General features: G+C 41.2%; 1 protein-coding gene across 5 annotated transcripts in view; it reads right to left on the reverse strand.

Moving 5' to 3' along the window:
• ripor3.L (RIPOR family member 3 L homeolog) overlaps window positions 1-17550 on the reverse strand; it is a 95335-nt gene that overhangs the window by 36436 nt on the left and 41349 nt on the right. For 4 of the 5 annotated variants that reach the window (XM_018234603.2, XM_041575755.1, XM_018234604.2 and 1 more), the window contains 6 exons: window positions 16042-16160; window positions 14034-14180; window positions 12414-12492; window positions 11938-11961; window positions 11247-11300; window positions 1460-1609 (listed from right to left, as the gene is read on the reverse strand). In XM_018234603.2, the coding sequence (XP_018090092.1) occupies window positions 1460-1609; window positions 11247-11300; window positions 11938-11961; window positions 12414-12492; window positions 14034-14180; window positions 16042-16145 (558 nt within the window). In that variant the 5' untranslated portion in view covers window positions 16146-16160. 5 annotated transcript variants of the gene reach the window in all.

A 17550-nucleotide genomic window follows, 5' to 3' on the forward strand; every position in this document is an offset into this window, starting at 1 on the left:
TCGCATAGAAGTAACGCAATTCCTTTATGACGGGTATCACTATTTCATGGACCTTTAGCATCACTATAAATTCATTTTTATGTTCTCTCTGGGTTTCTCTAATGAGCTGAATGCATAATTATTTTCCTTTTGGTTTATTTCTCCAATATTGCAAGGTTATTAAAGCTCAGCTTTCAGTATTATCGTTGTCTCGGTTGTATCTTAGGCTGGCTGCTCCATCTATTGGCCTCCTATTTGGTTATAATCCCATGGCAATTACCAGGAAGACAGTGCAGGGGTGTAGCATGCCGTTATTGGGGTATGCACAGTCACAGTAACAGATATACTAAGCACAATTCAGCAGGAACCATAAATCTAAGGCATAAATATTATGCAGTACTAAGTGCATGGATAACCCCTACTTATACAAGACATAGCTCTTTAAAGCTTCTTTAAAATTAATTTGATATGAAGGAATCCATCTATTATTCAAGCCAGAGAGCACATTTGTACCTATAACGAAGCAGTATGAAGCACTTCTAAAAACAAAAATAGCCCTCCTCCCACTGAGTACTTTAACTGCACACACACGTGTATTTGGCATGCCCCGAATTATTTATGGATGGTTGCAAGCTGTCTCACTAATGCAAGGCAGATGGTTTGCATACTCCCGACCAGACTTGATTTATCGGAGGACATTACCATTGTCAGGGATGGAATCCATGGGTGAATTCCTCAAAATATAGGGAAATCTCAGCATGACAAACAGAAGAATAAGAAGGAATGTCTCCACCAGGATCTTAAATGACAATTTATGTTAAACTGTAGATCAGGAATGCTCAAGTTAGGCTGGCTAAGGTTGGTGGTAGTCTTTGCACAACTAGAGAACGTAGTTGACCACACTTAGTTACAATGCAACAATAGAAAAAGGGGACAACCAAGCAGACCAATGCACCCAGTACAGACTTTCCATCTTAACAGCATTCTTCTTCAAGGAATTCAGAAGTAGCCAGGTATAGTCATTTTGGGAGCCACTTTTCTATGTTGTGCTGGAACTGCCCTAAAGGTGATGACATCTTAATGTTGAACGTAGAAGTTTGAGGACCTTGTTATGAGATGAGAGCACAAGGAGAAGAGGAAGGAGAGAAAATGCAACACAAAGTGGAGGACTGGCACCAACAAAAGAAGTCCTTAATCCCCCCAAAAAAACAAGTGTAGTGAATTTAGTTAACCCTGAGGACAAGACAGAAACACAGATCTTGGGTTCCACGGCACAATGAAGCAGCTTGGCATTATTTGTAAAGTATAATTAAATTCTCTTTAGAACAGATTCAGTCTATTGAGTAACTGCCTTCAAGAAAAGGATACAATCTAATAGACATCCCTTATGTCTAGTCAAGCATTTGGATTAAAGATTAGCATTTATTTAACGTAAGACACACAAGCAGGTCTTCAACAGTTGATTGGGGTTTCCACTTACCTCTGTGCATTCTTGGAAGTTCTTGTAGAGCTCTATGAGACTTTCTCTGGATGCTTTGGTAGACGGAGATAAGGAGAAAGCGTGTTTCATGTTACAAGCGCCGACCCGCAGCCTCCATTGTATGCAGTACGTTTCATAGAGTTCTTCAATCTGAGGGAGACAAAGTCAGTGGGATTATCTATACAGAAAGTAGTTGTTGTCCCAATCATCATCATCATCATCATTTATTTATATAGCGCTGTCAAGATACGCAGTGCTTTACTGCAGTTATAGCAAACAGGGAATAAATGGTGGCTAACAGACAAGGATTACAGAGTACAATGGGGTTTACAAACTAAAAGGTTAGGGTACAATTGAGACATTAGGATTATATAAACACTTTGTCATTTTTGATACAGCAATGATTAATTAAGGTACAACGAATAGGCCTCTTTAAACAGATGGGTCTTTAAGGAGCACTTGAAAGTTTGGAAGGAAGGAGAAAGTCTGACAGCTTGTGGCAGAGAGTTCCAGAGAAAAGCAGAAGCCCGAGAGAAGTCTTGTAGACGAGAATGGGCAGAAGTGACCAGAGGAGAAGTGAGGCGAAGATCAGAAGCAGAGCGTAGGTTTCGTGAAGGAGTGTATTTGGAGATTAGAGATGAAATATAGGGAGGGGTTTCATTATTAAGGGCCTTGAATGTGAGTGTAAGTAATTTGAATTTGATTCTAGAAGAGATTGGGAGCCAGTGAAGGGACATACAAATGGGAGCAGCTGATGTTGAGCGGCGAGCTAGATGAATGAGTCTAGCGGCCGCGTTTAGAACAGATTGGAGTTGTGAAAGGTGACTTGTTGGAATACCTGTGAGGAGTAAGTTGCAGTAAACAAGGCGGGAGATGATGAGAGACTGAATCAGTGTTTTAGTTGATTCTGAACTGAGATAGGGTCGTATTCGAGCAATGTTGCGCAGTTGAATACGGCAAGATTTTGCAAGTGTTGTGTGGTGAAAAAGACAGATGAGAGTCTAAGATAACTCCTAGGCAGCGTGCCTGTGTGGTGGAATGAAAGGTGGTGTTGTTTACGGTGAGTGATATCTGAGGGACAGGGGAAGATCTTGGAGGAAATATGATGAGTTCTGTTTTAGAAAGGTTCAGTTTCAGGTGGCGCTGTGACATCCAGGAGGAGACAGCAGAAAGACAGTCTGTGACTTGGGAAAGGACAGAATTAGAAAGATCAGGAGTAGACAAGTAGAGTTGGGTGTCATCAGCATAAAGGTGATACTGAAGTCCAAATGACTGAATGAGTTTTCCTAGTGAAGTTGTATAGAGCGAGAACAGCAGGGGGCCAAGAACAGAGCCTTGAGGAACTCCAACAGAGAGTGGGAAAGTAGTAGAAGTAGAGTTAGAGAAGGAAACTTTAAAGGAACGGTCAGACAGATAAGATGTAAACCATGAAAGAGCAGTGTCCCGAATGCCAGCTGAGTGTAGAATGTCAAGGAGGAGTGTGTGGTCAACTGTGTCAAAGGCTGCAGAGAGATCTAGTAGAATTAGAATGGAATAATGACCTTTAGACTTTGCCAATAGAAGATCATTGGTTACTTTGGTGAGGGCAGTTTCAGTCGAGTGTGAAGGGCGGAAGCCAGATTGCAAGGGGTCGAGGAGGGAGTTGTGAGTTAGATGCTGGATCAGGCGTTTATAAACAAGCCTTTCTAGTAATTTGGAGGCGAATGGAAGAAGGGAGACCGGTCGATAGTTAGTGGGAGAGCTGGGATCAAGGGAAGGTTTTTTGAGGATAGGAGTGATTAGTGCTTGTTTGTATAATGATGGAAAGGTACCAGTAGAGAGTGAAAGATTGAATAGGTGGGTAAGTGCAGGAGAGAGTGTATCAGAGATTGGGTGGAGAAGGCGAGAGGGTATGGGGTCAAGGGAGCAGGTGGTGGGTTTTGAGCTGGCTAGAAGTTTGCTGACTTCCTCTAGAGTTGCAGGGGTGAAGGAGTGCAAAGTAGATGTGAGTGGACTGCACGTTGGTCTGAGATTGTTGTCGGACGGTATGCTCAGCCTAATGAGATCGATTTTTTCATTAAAGAAATGAGCAAGGTCTTGGGCAGTAACATTAATAGGTGGAGGAGGTGGAGGGGGGCATAGGAGTGAGTTAAATGTGGCAAACAGCTGCTGTGGTTTGGAGGACATAGTAGATATTAGATAAGAGAAGTATTGTTCTTTGGCTAATGATAGAGCTCGGTTATAGCAAGAGAGCATGAATTTGAAGTGGATGAAATCAGGATCAGTTCATGACTTTCTCCATCGTCGCTCAGCTGATCTACTACATCTTCTGAGGTACCGTGTTACACTAGTGTGCCAGGGTTGGGGTTTAGCTGGCCGGCTGTGACGGGTGGTAGAAGGTGCAAGGGAGTCAAGTGCTGTTGAAAGGGCATCGTTGTAGAGAGAAGCTGCCATATTGGGACAGGAGAGAGTATTAATATGAGATATGGATTGTGCTGATACTGTTGATAATTGTTGTGGTTCAAAAGCATTAAGGTTTCTGTACGTATGGGTAGAGAGAGATGGTTGTGAAGGTGCAGGTGAAAGCAGTATCTGAAAGGAGAGTAGATGATGGTCAGACAGAGGGTAGGGAGAGTTTATTAAGTTGGATGGGCAGCATGAGTGGCAGAATATAAGGTCAAGAGCATGACCCTCGATGTGGGTAGGTGAGTCGGTCCACTGAGAGAGACCAAATGAAGCTGTTAGAGAGAGAAGTTTAGAGGTGGCAGCAGAAGCAGAGTTGTCAATGGGGATGTTGAAGTCCCCTAAAATGAGAGCAGGTGTCTCACTGGAGAGAAAGTATGGAAGCCAGGCAGCAAAGTGATCCAAGAAGGTGGAGTAGGGACCTGGGGGGCGATACTTCTGTATGACTAATGCTCCTCTTGGGGTTCTACTAGAAGTAGTACAGCCAACTGCCCTACTGTGGCAACCTGTTATGTCACCATCTATCATGAGAAAATATCCTTAATGTCAGTCAACAGGGTAATAATGAAAGAGTAGTGCCCAGTTTAATTTACTTTTACCATCACAAAATGTACCTAACGCAGCTGGCAGGGAAGCTAAATAAAGGTGTTCCATGGGTCTGTAAAGCACAGGGACTACCAGTGCTACCCACAATGAACTCTGCACAATGAACTCTGCATAAACAAACCCCCTCCCTTCCCTTAGCTGAAGCCTTTGTTAGGCTTTGAGATATGATTACTATTTATTAGCAGATATTTTCTGAAGTGCAACCAAATGACTTATTTAACACTGCCCCGACACCAAGTGGATTACTAAACTCTGAATGCCAAAAACCCAAAAAATGAGTTTTTTTTACTACAAAATCTTAATTTTTTGTGGGAAAAAAACCCACAAATTTTTCAGGATTTATTATATCCAGAGGATGGAAAAAGTCAGAATCTTAAAATCCGGACCTGCCAAGGTTGCATATAAATCAAAGGGAGAAGTCCCAAAGATTTATTTTCATGCAAAGATTTTGTGGTTTTCGGGCAAAAATCAGAAAGTAGTTTTCAGGTGGAAAATCAGTGGGAGAGTGTATTGATAAATACAGAGAAAAGAAAAGGTGCGGAGTTGTTTTCAGAAAATATTGAGATAAATTTGGACTTTGATAAATGGGCATCAAGGAGTCTCATTGCTGAAAACCTTGTCACTATGAGATTGTAAGATTCCCGCACCTCTGATATTATTTGTAACATTTATACAGGTTTGCACAAACACATCTGAATGGGGAAAAAAAAACAAAACAGTCTGTGCTGCCACAATATACAACTGGTTTTCTTCTCTAATATGAGAACATCCAGTCCTGGAAAGTGTCACTAAATACACCATAAATTACTCCCATAAAGCACGTCTGCAAATGATCAGGCTTCCTTTAGCTGTAACCTAGAAAAGTCTTTATCTTCCTGAAAACTCTGTAAATTACGCAGAAAGAGAAAAGCTATTTCCTGTAACATTTTACACACGCTATTCATGTGCAGGACGACAAGGACACTGACGAAAATACCAGATTGTGATGGCAGGGAGGAACAGGCAGGATGTATGTTAGCAAGTATCTATAACAGTGCTGTCCAATTTATATGGTACAGAGGGCTAGAATTTTTCTAATCTACATGGTGGAGGGCCGATAATGGAAGCCAGTGTTAGCCACTCCCTGTTATTAGACCACCCCCACTTTAAACCACACCCATGTTACCGCAAGACCATGTCCACATTAATAGCACACCAAAAAAACAGATGGTTGGTGCTCACTGCAGGGATCAGGGCCGGAACTAGGGGTAGGCAGAGCAGACAGCTCTCTAGGACGCCATCATTAAGGGGGCACTTTTAATGGGGGTTTTTTTTCAAGCGTTTATTTAATAATTTGTTTCAGTAATCATGGTCACAGTCAGGTGGAATCCCCCTCCTTCACCTTCTCTCTCTTGCCAGCAAGTAATAGCTCCTTCAGTGCAGTGCGGCAGTGCGACGTGCATATACGCGTCAATGACGTTACTGATGTGGTTGGATGACAGAGAGAGGAAGAGAGCTGGGGGGCTGCTTGGCGTGGCTCATGCTTGCTACTCTCAGCCTTACACAGTTGCACTCAACTGAAGACATTCTTTCTATTACTGTGAAAGTGTGAAGCTTCCTGCTAGCACAGCCAGGTACAGATTTGGGGGCCATATGTTTGCTGTTGCTGCTGGGCGCTGGCACAGGTACATAAATACTTGGGGGCAATATGATGTGATCAGATTTATTTTTGGCTGCTGCTGATACAGGTAAAAATTATGGGAAATATGATGGCTGCTGGAGGGCTGTATGATGGATGGCTGCTGAGCTTGCTGGTACAGGTATGGGGGGCAGTATGATGGATGGCTGCTGAGCTTGCTGGTACAGGTATGGGGGGCAGTATGATGGATGGCTGCTGAGCTTGCTGGTATAGGTATGGGGGGGCAGTATGATGGATGGATACTGGCACAGGTATGGGGGGCAGTATAAGGGATGGCTGCTGGCACAGGTAGAAGGGGGGGGCTATATTATGGATGGCTGCTGGCCTTGCTGGTATAGGTATGGGGGTCAGTATAATGGATGGCTGCTGAGCTTGCTGGTATAGGTATGGGGGGCAGTATGATGGATGGCTCCTGGCACAGGTATGGGGGGCAGTATAATGGATGGCTACTGGCACAGGTATGGGGGGCAGTATAATGGATGGCTACTGGCACAGGTATGGGGGGCAGTATAATGGATGGCTACTGGATGGCTACTGACACAGGTACAGGGGGGCTGTATGATGGATGGCTGCTGGGCTTGCTGGTACAGGGGGCAGTGATATAAATGAAAAAGTGTTGTACATTCTCTCGCTTTCTTTATTTAAAAACCATCATGGTAAGGAGGGAAATGGTAATGCAGGACAGGGGGGCACTGATTGAAGCTCTTGCCTATGGTGCCAAACTACCTTGACCCGGCACTGGCAGGGATATCACTCATATGTGAAAAAAGTTAAGTCATATTAAGACATACCCTTAAATCCATATGCCTCCTCCTCCCCTGTGTTTAAATACAGTACCCCAGCATATGATATAACACTAACCTAACAATAATTTTCAAATGCTAACAAACCCCCAGAACAAATACCAGATTTATGTTCCATAGGGATCATAGGTCAGGGAGAGTATGGCACACACAGGGTGCAAAGAGCAAACAAAGTATGGCAAACACAGGGAGTATAGTGAAGGCAGAACAGAGCAGGAGACAGGAAAATCAGGACCAGTCTAATATGTACTACATACAGTGACACAGTGCTGGTGCCCCATTAGCATTTTGAATAAGGTGTGAACAGGTGAACAATGTGGGCAGTTTCAGTCTGGGTCTCAGGTGTGAACAGTACAGGCCTTTAGGGGTGTGAACATAAAGGTGTCATAAGTGTGAACAATGCAGGGGGGGGTTACATGTGTGAACAATACAGGAGAATAGTCTGAATTTGAGGTTTAAACAATGCAGGGGCCAGTTAATCTCTTTGATGTGGAGGGCCACAGTTGGACAGCCCTGATCTATAAAATTAAATACTGTTGTATATAATTGTCAACACCAGGGCAAAAGGGCGGCCTATGTACTCCTTGGAACAGGTGAGAAGTAATAAGATTAGACAGAATAACTGTATTAAAGGGGTGGTTCAACTTTAAATTGAATTTTAGTATTTTATATAATGGCCACAGGAGTTCAGTTTGATGGTTCTTCCACTCCCATCGAAGCAAACCCATTACTTAGGACTTAGCATTGTGCATGGGGGCATTATTGGGCTGAAACAGGATTAAGCCTCCCCCAAACTGTTCCAGAAAGTAGGAAACACATCAGACTGCCAGATGGTGAAATGGCAATTATCCTTCCAGAGAAAGCGTTTCCACTGTTCCAAAGCACAATGGAGGTGCCCTTACACCATAGGTACTTGGCACCTCTGATCACCCATAAAAAGCCCAATGTTTCCTACGAATGGAACTGACACTGCTTTCGGGGACACTTTGGAGATCTGCAGTGAGTGTTCCACTTGAGGGTATAGCACAATACGCAAGAGCAGTGGTCCCCAACCAGTGGATCGTAAGCAACATGTTGCTCCCCAACCTAGAGTTATGCAGCAGGTCGGATACCAGCGTGTTACCCGCAAAAACCTGCGGCTTGCAGGCAGAAGTTTCGTGAGTGGGTATAGACGCAGGTCGGCGGTTCTCCAGGTTTGCAGGTCAGGTCGCGAGTCTTCTCAATATCGAGTTTTACTCCTTTTTTTCTGATCAGGCCTACTACCAATGATGTCACTTTTGGTTTACAATGACAGCACTTCCTGTTTCTTGATGGTCAGCGGGTCGTGGATAAGATACTTGTGGGTCAGGTCGGGTAGCGGGTAAATATGCGAGTTGCGGGTCCGGGTTCGGGTTTAACAAATTGGTTCCGCACAGGACTCTAAAAAACTCCTTGGATGTTGCTCCCAGTTGCCTCAAAGCAGGTGCATATTTTTGAATTCCAGGTTTGGAGGCAAGTTTTGGTTGTATAAAAACCATATATACTGCCAAACAGAGCCTCCTGTAGACTGCCAGTCCACATAGGGGCTACCAATTAGCCAATCAAAGCCCTTATTTGGGCAATCGCTCCCCATCTCTTTTTCATTTGAATGTGGCTCACGAGTAAAAAAGGTTGGGGAACCCTGCACAAGAACCACCAATATACTGTAAATAATATAAACTGATCTGACGAATGACAGCAGATATAATTAAGGATGTCATCTGTATCACATGACTGACTAAAACGTGTGCATTATAACAAACAATGTACCCCCTACTGTACAATATCAGAGTTTCGTGAAAAAAAAAAAGCACCCAGCCTTCAGTCTCAAATGGTCATGGAACTCCTCAGGGTGTATTATTCCCTCTACAAAATGCCTTTACAGTTTCAGAGGATATAAGGGAGTAATTGCGGCAATGCAGGAACATTATACTTTATTTATTCAATAGACACCCCATATATTCTGTGAAATCTGGCACCAGAGAGACGGATATCATCCGTATATCATATCGGATAAAATAATTATTTCTGAGAAGAAAAATTCTTCCATAGAGAGATCGCAGTGTCACATTCCAACATTTGCTGTGTTTGCCTAATGACCGACCGTCCGTATCATGATGAATTGTGGCAATTGAACTCAATCCTGGGAAAAAAAGAAAACATTTGTGCCCCCAGCGTCTCAAGTCAAATGACAACTTAGTTTATTTTAAAGAGAAACTCCACCCAAAACTGTTGTATTGCCAAAATGAAAGAAAATGTAATGCAAAGCAAATTTCCCATACACACACAAAATCTTCCATGGTTTTAAATGAGAAAACTGGAGGCTGCCAATTTCTAAGACACCCCAATGTATCTCATCTCTATTGCTGACGCTCCTCTCCTTTTTACTTTGGGTAGGAAATTAATAAATTTAATTATAATCAACGGTGGGGGTGACAAATCAGCACCCCCCCAGTGGTTTTATTTTAATTCTCTACGTTATTAAAATGCTATTGAAAGCAATATCGATCTAGATCAGGGGTGTCCAAACTGCGGCCCGAGGGCCACATGCGGCCCAGGATGCATATGAATGCGGCCCAGCTTGGTTCCTGAGGAAACGTCATGTTGCAAAGGATATAGGAGGAGGAGGGACTCTGCCCATTGGCCAGTTAGTAATAATAATATAATAATAAGTCTATTTAATATCCAGGTGTCCCATATTCCAGTGTATAGCTCCATCTGGTTATCCAACTGGCATTGTAGTTCTTTTCTGTATATTTCCATTACTTTTACAAATCAAATGTGTTTGTGTATTTCATTTGTGGCCCCAGACAATTTTTCTTTTTCCAATGTGGCCCGGCGAGCCAAAAGTTTGGACACCCCTGATCTAGATGTTTCCATTCTCTCCACTGTTCTGACTTCTGAAACAATATAGCTTAAAGGGGTTGTTCACCTTTAAATTAGCTTTTAGTATGATTGTAGAAAGTGATACTTTGCAAAATGGTTTTCATTTATTATTCGTGGTTTTTGAGTTATTTAGCTTTTTCTTCAGCAGCATTCTGGTTGCTAGGATCCAAATTACCCTAACAACCATGCATTGATTTGAACAAGAGACTGGAATATGAATAGGAAATGCCTGAATAATGAGTAATAAAAAATAACAATACATTTGTGCCTTACAGAGCATTTGTTTTTAGATGGGGTCAGTGACCCGAATTTGAAAGCTGGAAAGAGTCAAAAGAAGGCAGATAATATAAAAACCATACAAAGTAAATAATGAAGACCAATTGAAAAGTAACAATTAACCATTCTGTAACATAATAAGTTTACTTTAAGGTGAACCACCCACCCACCCACAGCTCATTAACAGACCTAAAGGGAACTGGCTTCTGATCCATTGTTTCAACAATGGATTGAAAACAAGCACTACAAAATTAAGGGGAACAAAACCGCACTTTAAAGGGAGACTTTCAGAAAATAAAGTGATCCTCAGAGCTCCCTATATGGTCAAAGAACCCCTGAGTGACTTCTAATATCCATTTACAGTAGGGGGTACATTATCCCTTATAATACATGAGTGATACACAGAGTTCCTGTATCACTCAGCCTGCAGCCTTGTGTCTTTATATTGTCACAGAACTCCTCAGTGACTTCTAATATACTTATCATTTACAGTAGGGGGTACATTATCCCTTATAATACATGAGTGATACTCGGAGTTCCCTGTATAACTCAGCCTGCAGCCTTGTGTCTTTATATGGTCACAGAACAACCCCTCAGTGACTTCTAATATCCTTATCATTTACAGTAGGGGTACATTATCCCTTATAATACATGAGTGATACTCGGAGTTCCCTGTATAACTCAGCCTGCAGCCTTGTGTCTTTATATGGTCACAGAATCCCTCAGTGACTTCTAATATCCTTATCATTGACAGTAGGGGGTACATTATCTGTAATAATACATAATCCCTTACATAAGTGTTTCCTAGTGTCGCATGTGTTTTTTCCACCAGTGTTCAAAAAGCAGCTTAACTTTTAGGAGCAGATTTATTAAGGGTCAAAATGAATTGTTCTAATCTGAATTGAATTCGATTCTAGTTTTCAGGTAGATTCTATTCGTCCAAGCTGAGAAAATACGATTTTATTAATAAATTTCGATTGGTTGAATTTATGGGAGTTGATGGGAGTTTTAAAAAAACTGAATTTGAAATCCTACCATTGATAAATGTGCCTCCCCGTGTAAGAGGTAGAGATCTTACCTTGCTAATGTGAAATTCCAGCTTCCGGATGTGCCGCTCAATTAAACGTATCTCCTTCAGGAATGAAGAAAAAAAGAGTTTGGAAAAGAAGAGGCTAATGAATGATCTATTAGGGACAGTCCCATATACAAGTGAATTATGGAAGAAAGTATTTTGGAAGATATATAGAAGAAGGGGACACAGGTCGGCATTGAAGGGCAGTGGACTTTTGGAAGATCAGAATCATAGGCCTGGGGTAGCAAATAACTAGAATCACTGGACACCCCCCCCCCCCCCAGAAATTCTACCTTTTGTTCTCCTTAAACTGTAATAAAAGGTTCCTATTGCAGGTGGCATGAAGTTTATCAAGGATATAATACATGATGCAGATTTAAAGAGGAAAGTTCCTCCCATGAGGGTATAAAAGGATAAAGAAAAAGTCAGTGATAACAGTTACAGGAATATTCTGCTGCACTTTGGCCTCACAGGCCGCATTATAACAACACACAAATGTGACATATATAGGTGGCCAGATATATGGAAAGGGCCATGTGGTCTGTATCTTCCCCTGGGCTGATGTATTTACATGACTGGATGGGGTTTTACACACACCAGATGGGAGACAGGATTCCACACAACAGGAAGTTAAAAGGGAGAGAGAGAAATGTAAAAAAAAAAATAGAACGGAGTGAACAGAACGGAGTGAAATTACCTTGTCGAGGTCATAGAAATAGGCCTGAAATGATAAAAAGCCTGTCAGTTCATTTTCCAGTATATTGCTAACATATAGATGCACTAAACCTCAAGATTAAAACTCTCAGAGAAATATACTATTCTGCAAAGCTAGCTATAAATAAAATATCACCCAAGCATTAGACACAAGAGGATCGCCCCATTAAAGCTGCACACCCTAGGCACACACACCCAAAAAAACCTATATAGAGAATGCAGCTGAAGTTCTGATAAATCCAACGGATGCGTGATATCTATTTTCAGGATAGTTTTTTTTCCCTAATGACTAACAGACATTTAACCAACACATTCTAATCATTCTATAGCTGAGCCATGGCATCACAAAGATAACTAAGTGCCAGAGAACTCTCCGACATGTTGCAATCTCGTTTAATGGAAGACCTCGATGGTGCCCAAGAATTTGACATGTTTTAGTAAAAAGTTATTCCATCTTACCAGCCTGGAGTTTCTTTTAATGTCTTTCTGTTGGCCGGACAGGAAATCCAGCTGTGTTTGATGTTCCTCAAGGTATTCACTGCAAAATATGGCAAGTACATTACGGTAACTCTTTATATATACATACTCATAGCTGCTTGGGGATCAGGCTGTGAGGCTATATGAACTGGCTGCTGCCCTCAAACAGAGACTTCATTGGCCAGAAATTTAATTCAAATCTCTGGGATTGAAATTATATCACAATTCCTTTGGGGGAAATCATTGGCAAAATGCTTTTGGAATTCACAGCAACCAGTCGGATGTGTGCTGTCACTCTACAAAATCAGTAAAAGCCAACTGCTGATTGATTCATAAGTGTACCACGGATTGGAGAACTGTGCCTAAGAATGTGCCTTATAATGGGCATCACAAATCTGTCTAAAAAAGGTATAAATGGCTCCTGTTATGTTTAGGTTCAATGTGGCTATTAATAACAGTTTTGATGCTGTGCCTACATTTGAATGGTCTGGGCCTTCATAATGGAAGGTAGACTGTGGCTGGCCAGCTAACTACTTGTGTGTCAAGGAGGATTATTTGCAAGATTGAAGTGACTGGTCATCCACTTGATATGGACATGTGAATCTATAAGGTCCAATCGCTTCCATCCATACTGTTCTTAACAACAGGTTTGCCATTGCCCTTCTGTCTATAGTACAATTAAATTATATACTCTCTGCTCCTGTAAACACATTTCTGATGTATACTTTAGAAGACTCAGCTATGGTACACTTGTGGGGGTTCAAGCCCCTTTTTTCCAGTTTAACCTTTCATTGCCACACTAAGATGCATACAAGTGTTCCTTGCAATTGGCATTTACTCACTGCTTTGGGAAAAAGCGAATTTTAAAAATAAACGTAGAGGAACTGGAATAAGATTATCAAACAGGGACACTAGTTCCTGCCATAATGTCCAAAGTCCACATTTGAGCTTGTTTAACAGTGTAAAATACCACAACTGGGTGCCACAAAGAGACAACGAGTACATGGGAAAGAGCAGCTGATCTTTCAGTGTAACACAACTGCACTAAAAAGCTTAGATTTGGAACTTAAACACTGTATATTTATACTTAATTTTTATTATTATGCCTATATATGCTTGTCTTCCCTGTGTGTACTTCGTTTCCATGTGCAGTGCTGTGTATTCATATAGCTCTTAATAAATAAAATTATACATACAAATATAGAACATGCAGATCTGAGTGCTTGTGGGCCTAGGGAGACCAGCAGTTGGGAGAGGATAACATCAATACACTGGTGTGGTCCTCAACCCACAGGATGGAATTTATTCTCTCTTGCATTACAATATACACACACACACATACATATACATATATATATATATATATATATATATATACATATATATACATATATATATATATATATATATATATATATATATATATATATATATATATATATATATATATATATATTATGCAAGAGAGAATAAATTCCACAGCACACCAGTATATTGACATGTACATTTAAATGTATTGATATGCATTTATATTCATACAAACATAATCTTGCAATGAATGACATTTACATGGACATATGTAATGGATTAGGCATTACGTACGTCAAGCCTTTCCTTAGAGCCTCAAATATCTTCTTGACTTGGTGTGGATGTGGGTCCAGTCGGATCGACCCCTTGCGCAGAGAGGGATAGAGCTTGTCGGATTTTACCGATACTTTAGACCTCACCGAGCTTCTGCGGAGGGACTGTCTGTTGGACAAAATAAATCTGATTGCTTAGGGAATACAGACATTTGTATGGCCATTTTAAATCCATATGTACTATAGCTTGATAGTTACCAAACACATGCTTAAGCCTTTTTATACCTTATGGACAGACTATTTTTCATATTCACACCCCATATCCCCTTTAGATAATCTTCTAGGCTTTATAAAATGCAAACGCAGACAGAGTGGCCATTAAAAGCAACTGCTTTATATCTCACTCACAATCAGCATATGATGGAAAAGAAGTCACTTTCATTTCCATTCCTTCTAACAAAGTCTGGAGAACCTGTTACATGATTCATGTTTCTACATAATGTCCCATAGATTATTTCCTAGAGGTTTCCTGGCTGGCCAGCCAGTTTATTGTTTTTGCAGACTTCATGCTGAGCATCAATCTGCAATATTTCTCTCCAGCCCACTGGACATTACTTCATATCAGCAAGTTGTTTGCCATGTGCAGCTTAATCAGAATATCAAGAGTGCTCTGCCTCAAGATGATTTACATATAAACTTTCATATGCCACAATCTTCTATTTAAGTTAGTATTAATGAGCCTTAAACTTTTTATGTAACATATTTTATTTTCTCTAAATGCTACAGATATGTGCCACTGGGACAGAATGCTCTGTTATACAGATAGCTAGAATCTCAGCTGCCATAAAGCAGGACAGGGCTGCTGCTTACAATGGGGATCAGATAGGATCTGTGCAGCCACTGGGACAGAATGCTCTGTTATACAGATAGCTAGAATCTCAGCTGCCATAAAGCAGGACAGGGCTGCTGCTTACAATGGGGATCAGATAGGATCTGTGCAGCCACTGGGACAGAATGCTCTGTTATACAGATAGCTAGAATCTCAGCTGCCATAAAGCAGGACAGGACTGCTGCTTACAATGGGGATCAGATAGGATCTGTGCAGCCACTGGGACAGAATGCTCTGTTATACAGATAGCTAGAATCTCAGCTGCCATAAAGCAGGACAGGGCTGCTGCTTACAATGGGGATCAGATAGGATATGTGCAGCCACTCTGGCAGAATGCTCTGGTATACAGATAGCTAGAATCTCAGCCATAAAGCAGGCAGGACTGCTGTTTACAATGGGATCAGATAGGATCTGTGCAGTTACTGGGACAGAATGCTCTGTTATACAGATAGTTAGAATCTCAGGCATAAAGCAGGGCAGGACTGCTGCTTACAATGGGGATCAGATAGGATCTGTGCAGCCACTGGGACAGAATGCTCTGGTATACATATAGCTAGAATCTCAGCTGCCATAAAGCAGGACAGGACTGCTGCTTACAATGGGGATCAGATAGAATCTGTGCAGCCATTGGGACAGAATGCTCTGTTATACAGATAGCTAGAATCTCAGCTGCCATAAAGCAGGACAGGACTGTTGGTTTGTGGAGTAATATAATGAGCCACAAGCATTCACTTATACTAGACATTACACATTCTTTTTGGGCACAGATAAAGACAGTATATTTGCTGGTGAGTCACCAGGTTATACACTAGCACTCAGCTACATTTTTCCTTTAATGAAAACACCTGCAAAAAGCAGAGTATTGCAATATCTCACAAGGTGCTCTTGGTGTCCCCATACAGAAGCGCTGGCAAAAGGGAAAGCTTTATAAGAGACTAAAAGAAAAAAAAAAAAAAAGAAAATATACAGGCCCCAGACTCCATTAATCACATCAATTTCCATCAAGAACATTTATGTGGATCCAATAAAATAAAATGAGAAACTATCACACTGGCTGTAATGTTTTCCAGGACTGGGCGTCTCAGAAAAAGACATTTATAGCAGAGAAAAACTGGGCTGGCAGTCAAATTGCGTTACTTACGAGGTCTTTCGGACTTGTAACGTGCTAAAGCCAGCGAAGGACCTGCTCCTGCCGACTCCTCCAAGGCCGTCACTGGGAGAACTGAACCTCAGCTTCACCGACATGGTTGCCAGCAACTCCTACCATAAAAAAAAAGAGAATTGTTTAGGCCTTGTGGAGGTTGAAATGTTCAAGTAGGCTTCCAAAAGATGGATTTAAAGGGACTGACTCACTTCTGACACTTCTTCATTGATTAGCTAGAAAATGATATAGCTCTGCTATACCAACATTAACATTAACCAAGCCAAGCTCCTCATGGAGTCTTTGTGGACACCCTGTTGGAGATGCATACAGTCTTGGTCAGTGCCTGCCCATTAAAGGTTGTTCGCCTTTAAATTAACTTTAAGTATGACATAAAAAGTGATATTCTGTGACTATTTGCAATTGGTTTTCATTTTATATTATTTGTAGTTTTTGGGTAATGGAGCTTGTTATTCAGCAGCTCTCCAGTTTGCAATTTCTGCAATCTGGTTGCTAGGGTCCAAATTACCCTAGCAACCATGCATTGATTTGAATAACAGACTGGGATATAAATAGGAGAGGCCAGAATAGAAAGATGAAAAATAAAAAGTAGCAATAACTATACATTTGTAGCCTTACAGAGCATTTGTCTTTAGATGCTTTGTCTTTGAAAGCTGGAAAGAGTCAGAAGAAGAAGGCAAATCACTGAAAAATTATAGAAAATAATGAAAGTCAATTGTAAAACTGCTTAGAAGTAGCCATTCTATAACATATATAAGTTAATGTAAATGTGAACCACCCCTTTAAGTTTTCGTAACAGAGCATGTGCAGTGCCACTGACACCAAAGTGAGGGGCGACCACAATAAAATATGAAGTTTGGGTAGAGACCACCAAGAGCGTAGGATGGATATTTATTTTCATTAGACTGTTGTACCTCTGGCTAATAAAGTAATCATAATAAACACAGTAGGTAGGTAGTTATGGGACCTGTTATCCAGAACGCTCAGGACTTGAGGTTTTCTCGATAAGAGACAAAGAACTGCTTAATTGTAACCGAGAAAAAGGAAAACGTTTTTAAAAGCATTGTTTAAAATGGAGTTGTATGGTCTATTGAATGAGAGGACTGAAGAATATTTGTAGCTAAATGGCAAACAGACTGAAAACTACTGTATAGTGATGGACTCTTGAGCCAAAGGGGCTGAAATGTGATTCGAGGGGAGATGGAGGAGTTTAATGGCAGAGAGTGTGTGAGGTGAGGCAGATGAGTTTGCCAGCTGTGTTTCGTATAGACTAGACGCAGGATGCAAGCAAAGCTCATTTCTATACACATTTGTATTTTTTTATTATTATTTCTCTCCTGGCAAGCCGTAGACATTTTTTCAACCAAATCACAATAGCGATAAAGCCATTTCTATTACCCAAATAATAATTATTTCATAGAGTACTTTCCAGGTTGAACCCACGCCAAGGTTTTTAAAGCGCTGCAAGTGCACAGCTTGTAAAGACAT

This window comes from Xenopus laevis, chromosome 9_10L (assembly GCF_017654675.1).
Source record: "Xenopus laevis strain J_2021 chromosome 9_10L, Xenopus_laevis_v10.1, whole genome shotgun sequence".
Classification (NCBI taxonomy): domain Eukaryota; kingdom Metazoa; phylum Chordata; class Amphibia; order Anura; family Pipidae; genus Xenopus; species Xenopus laevis.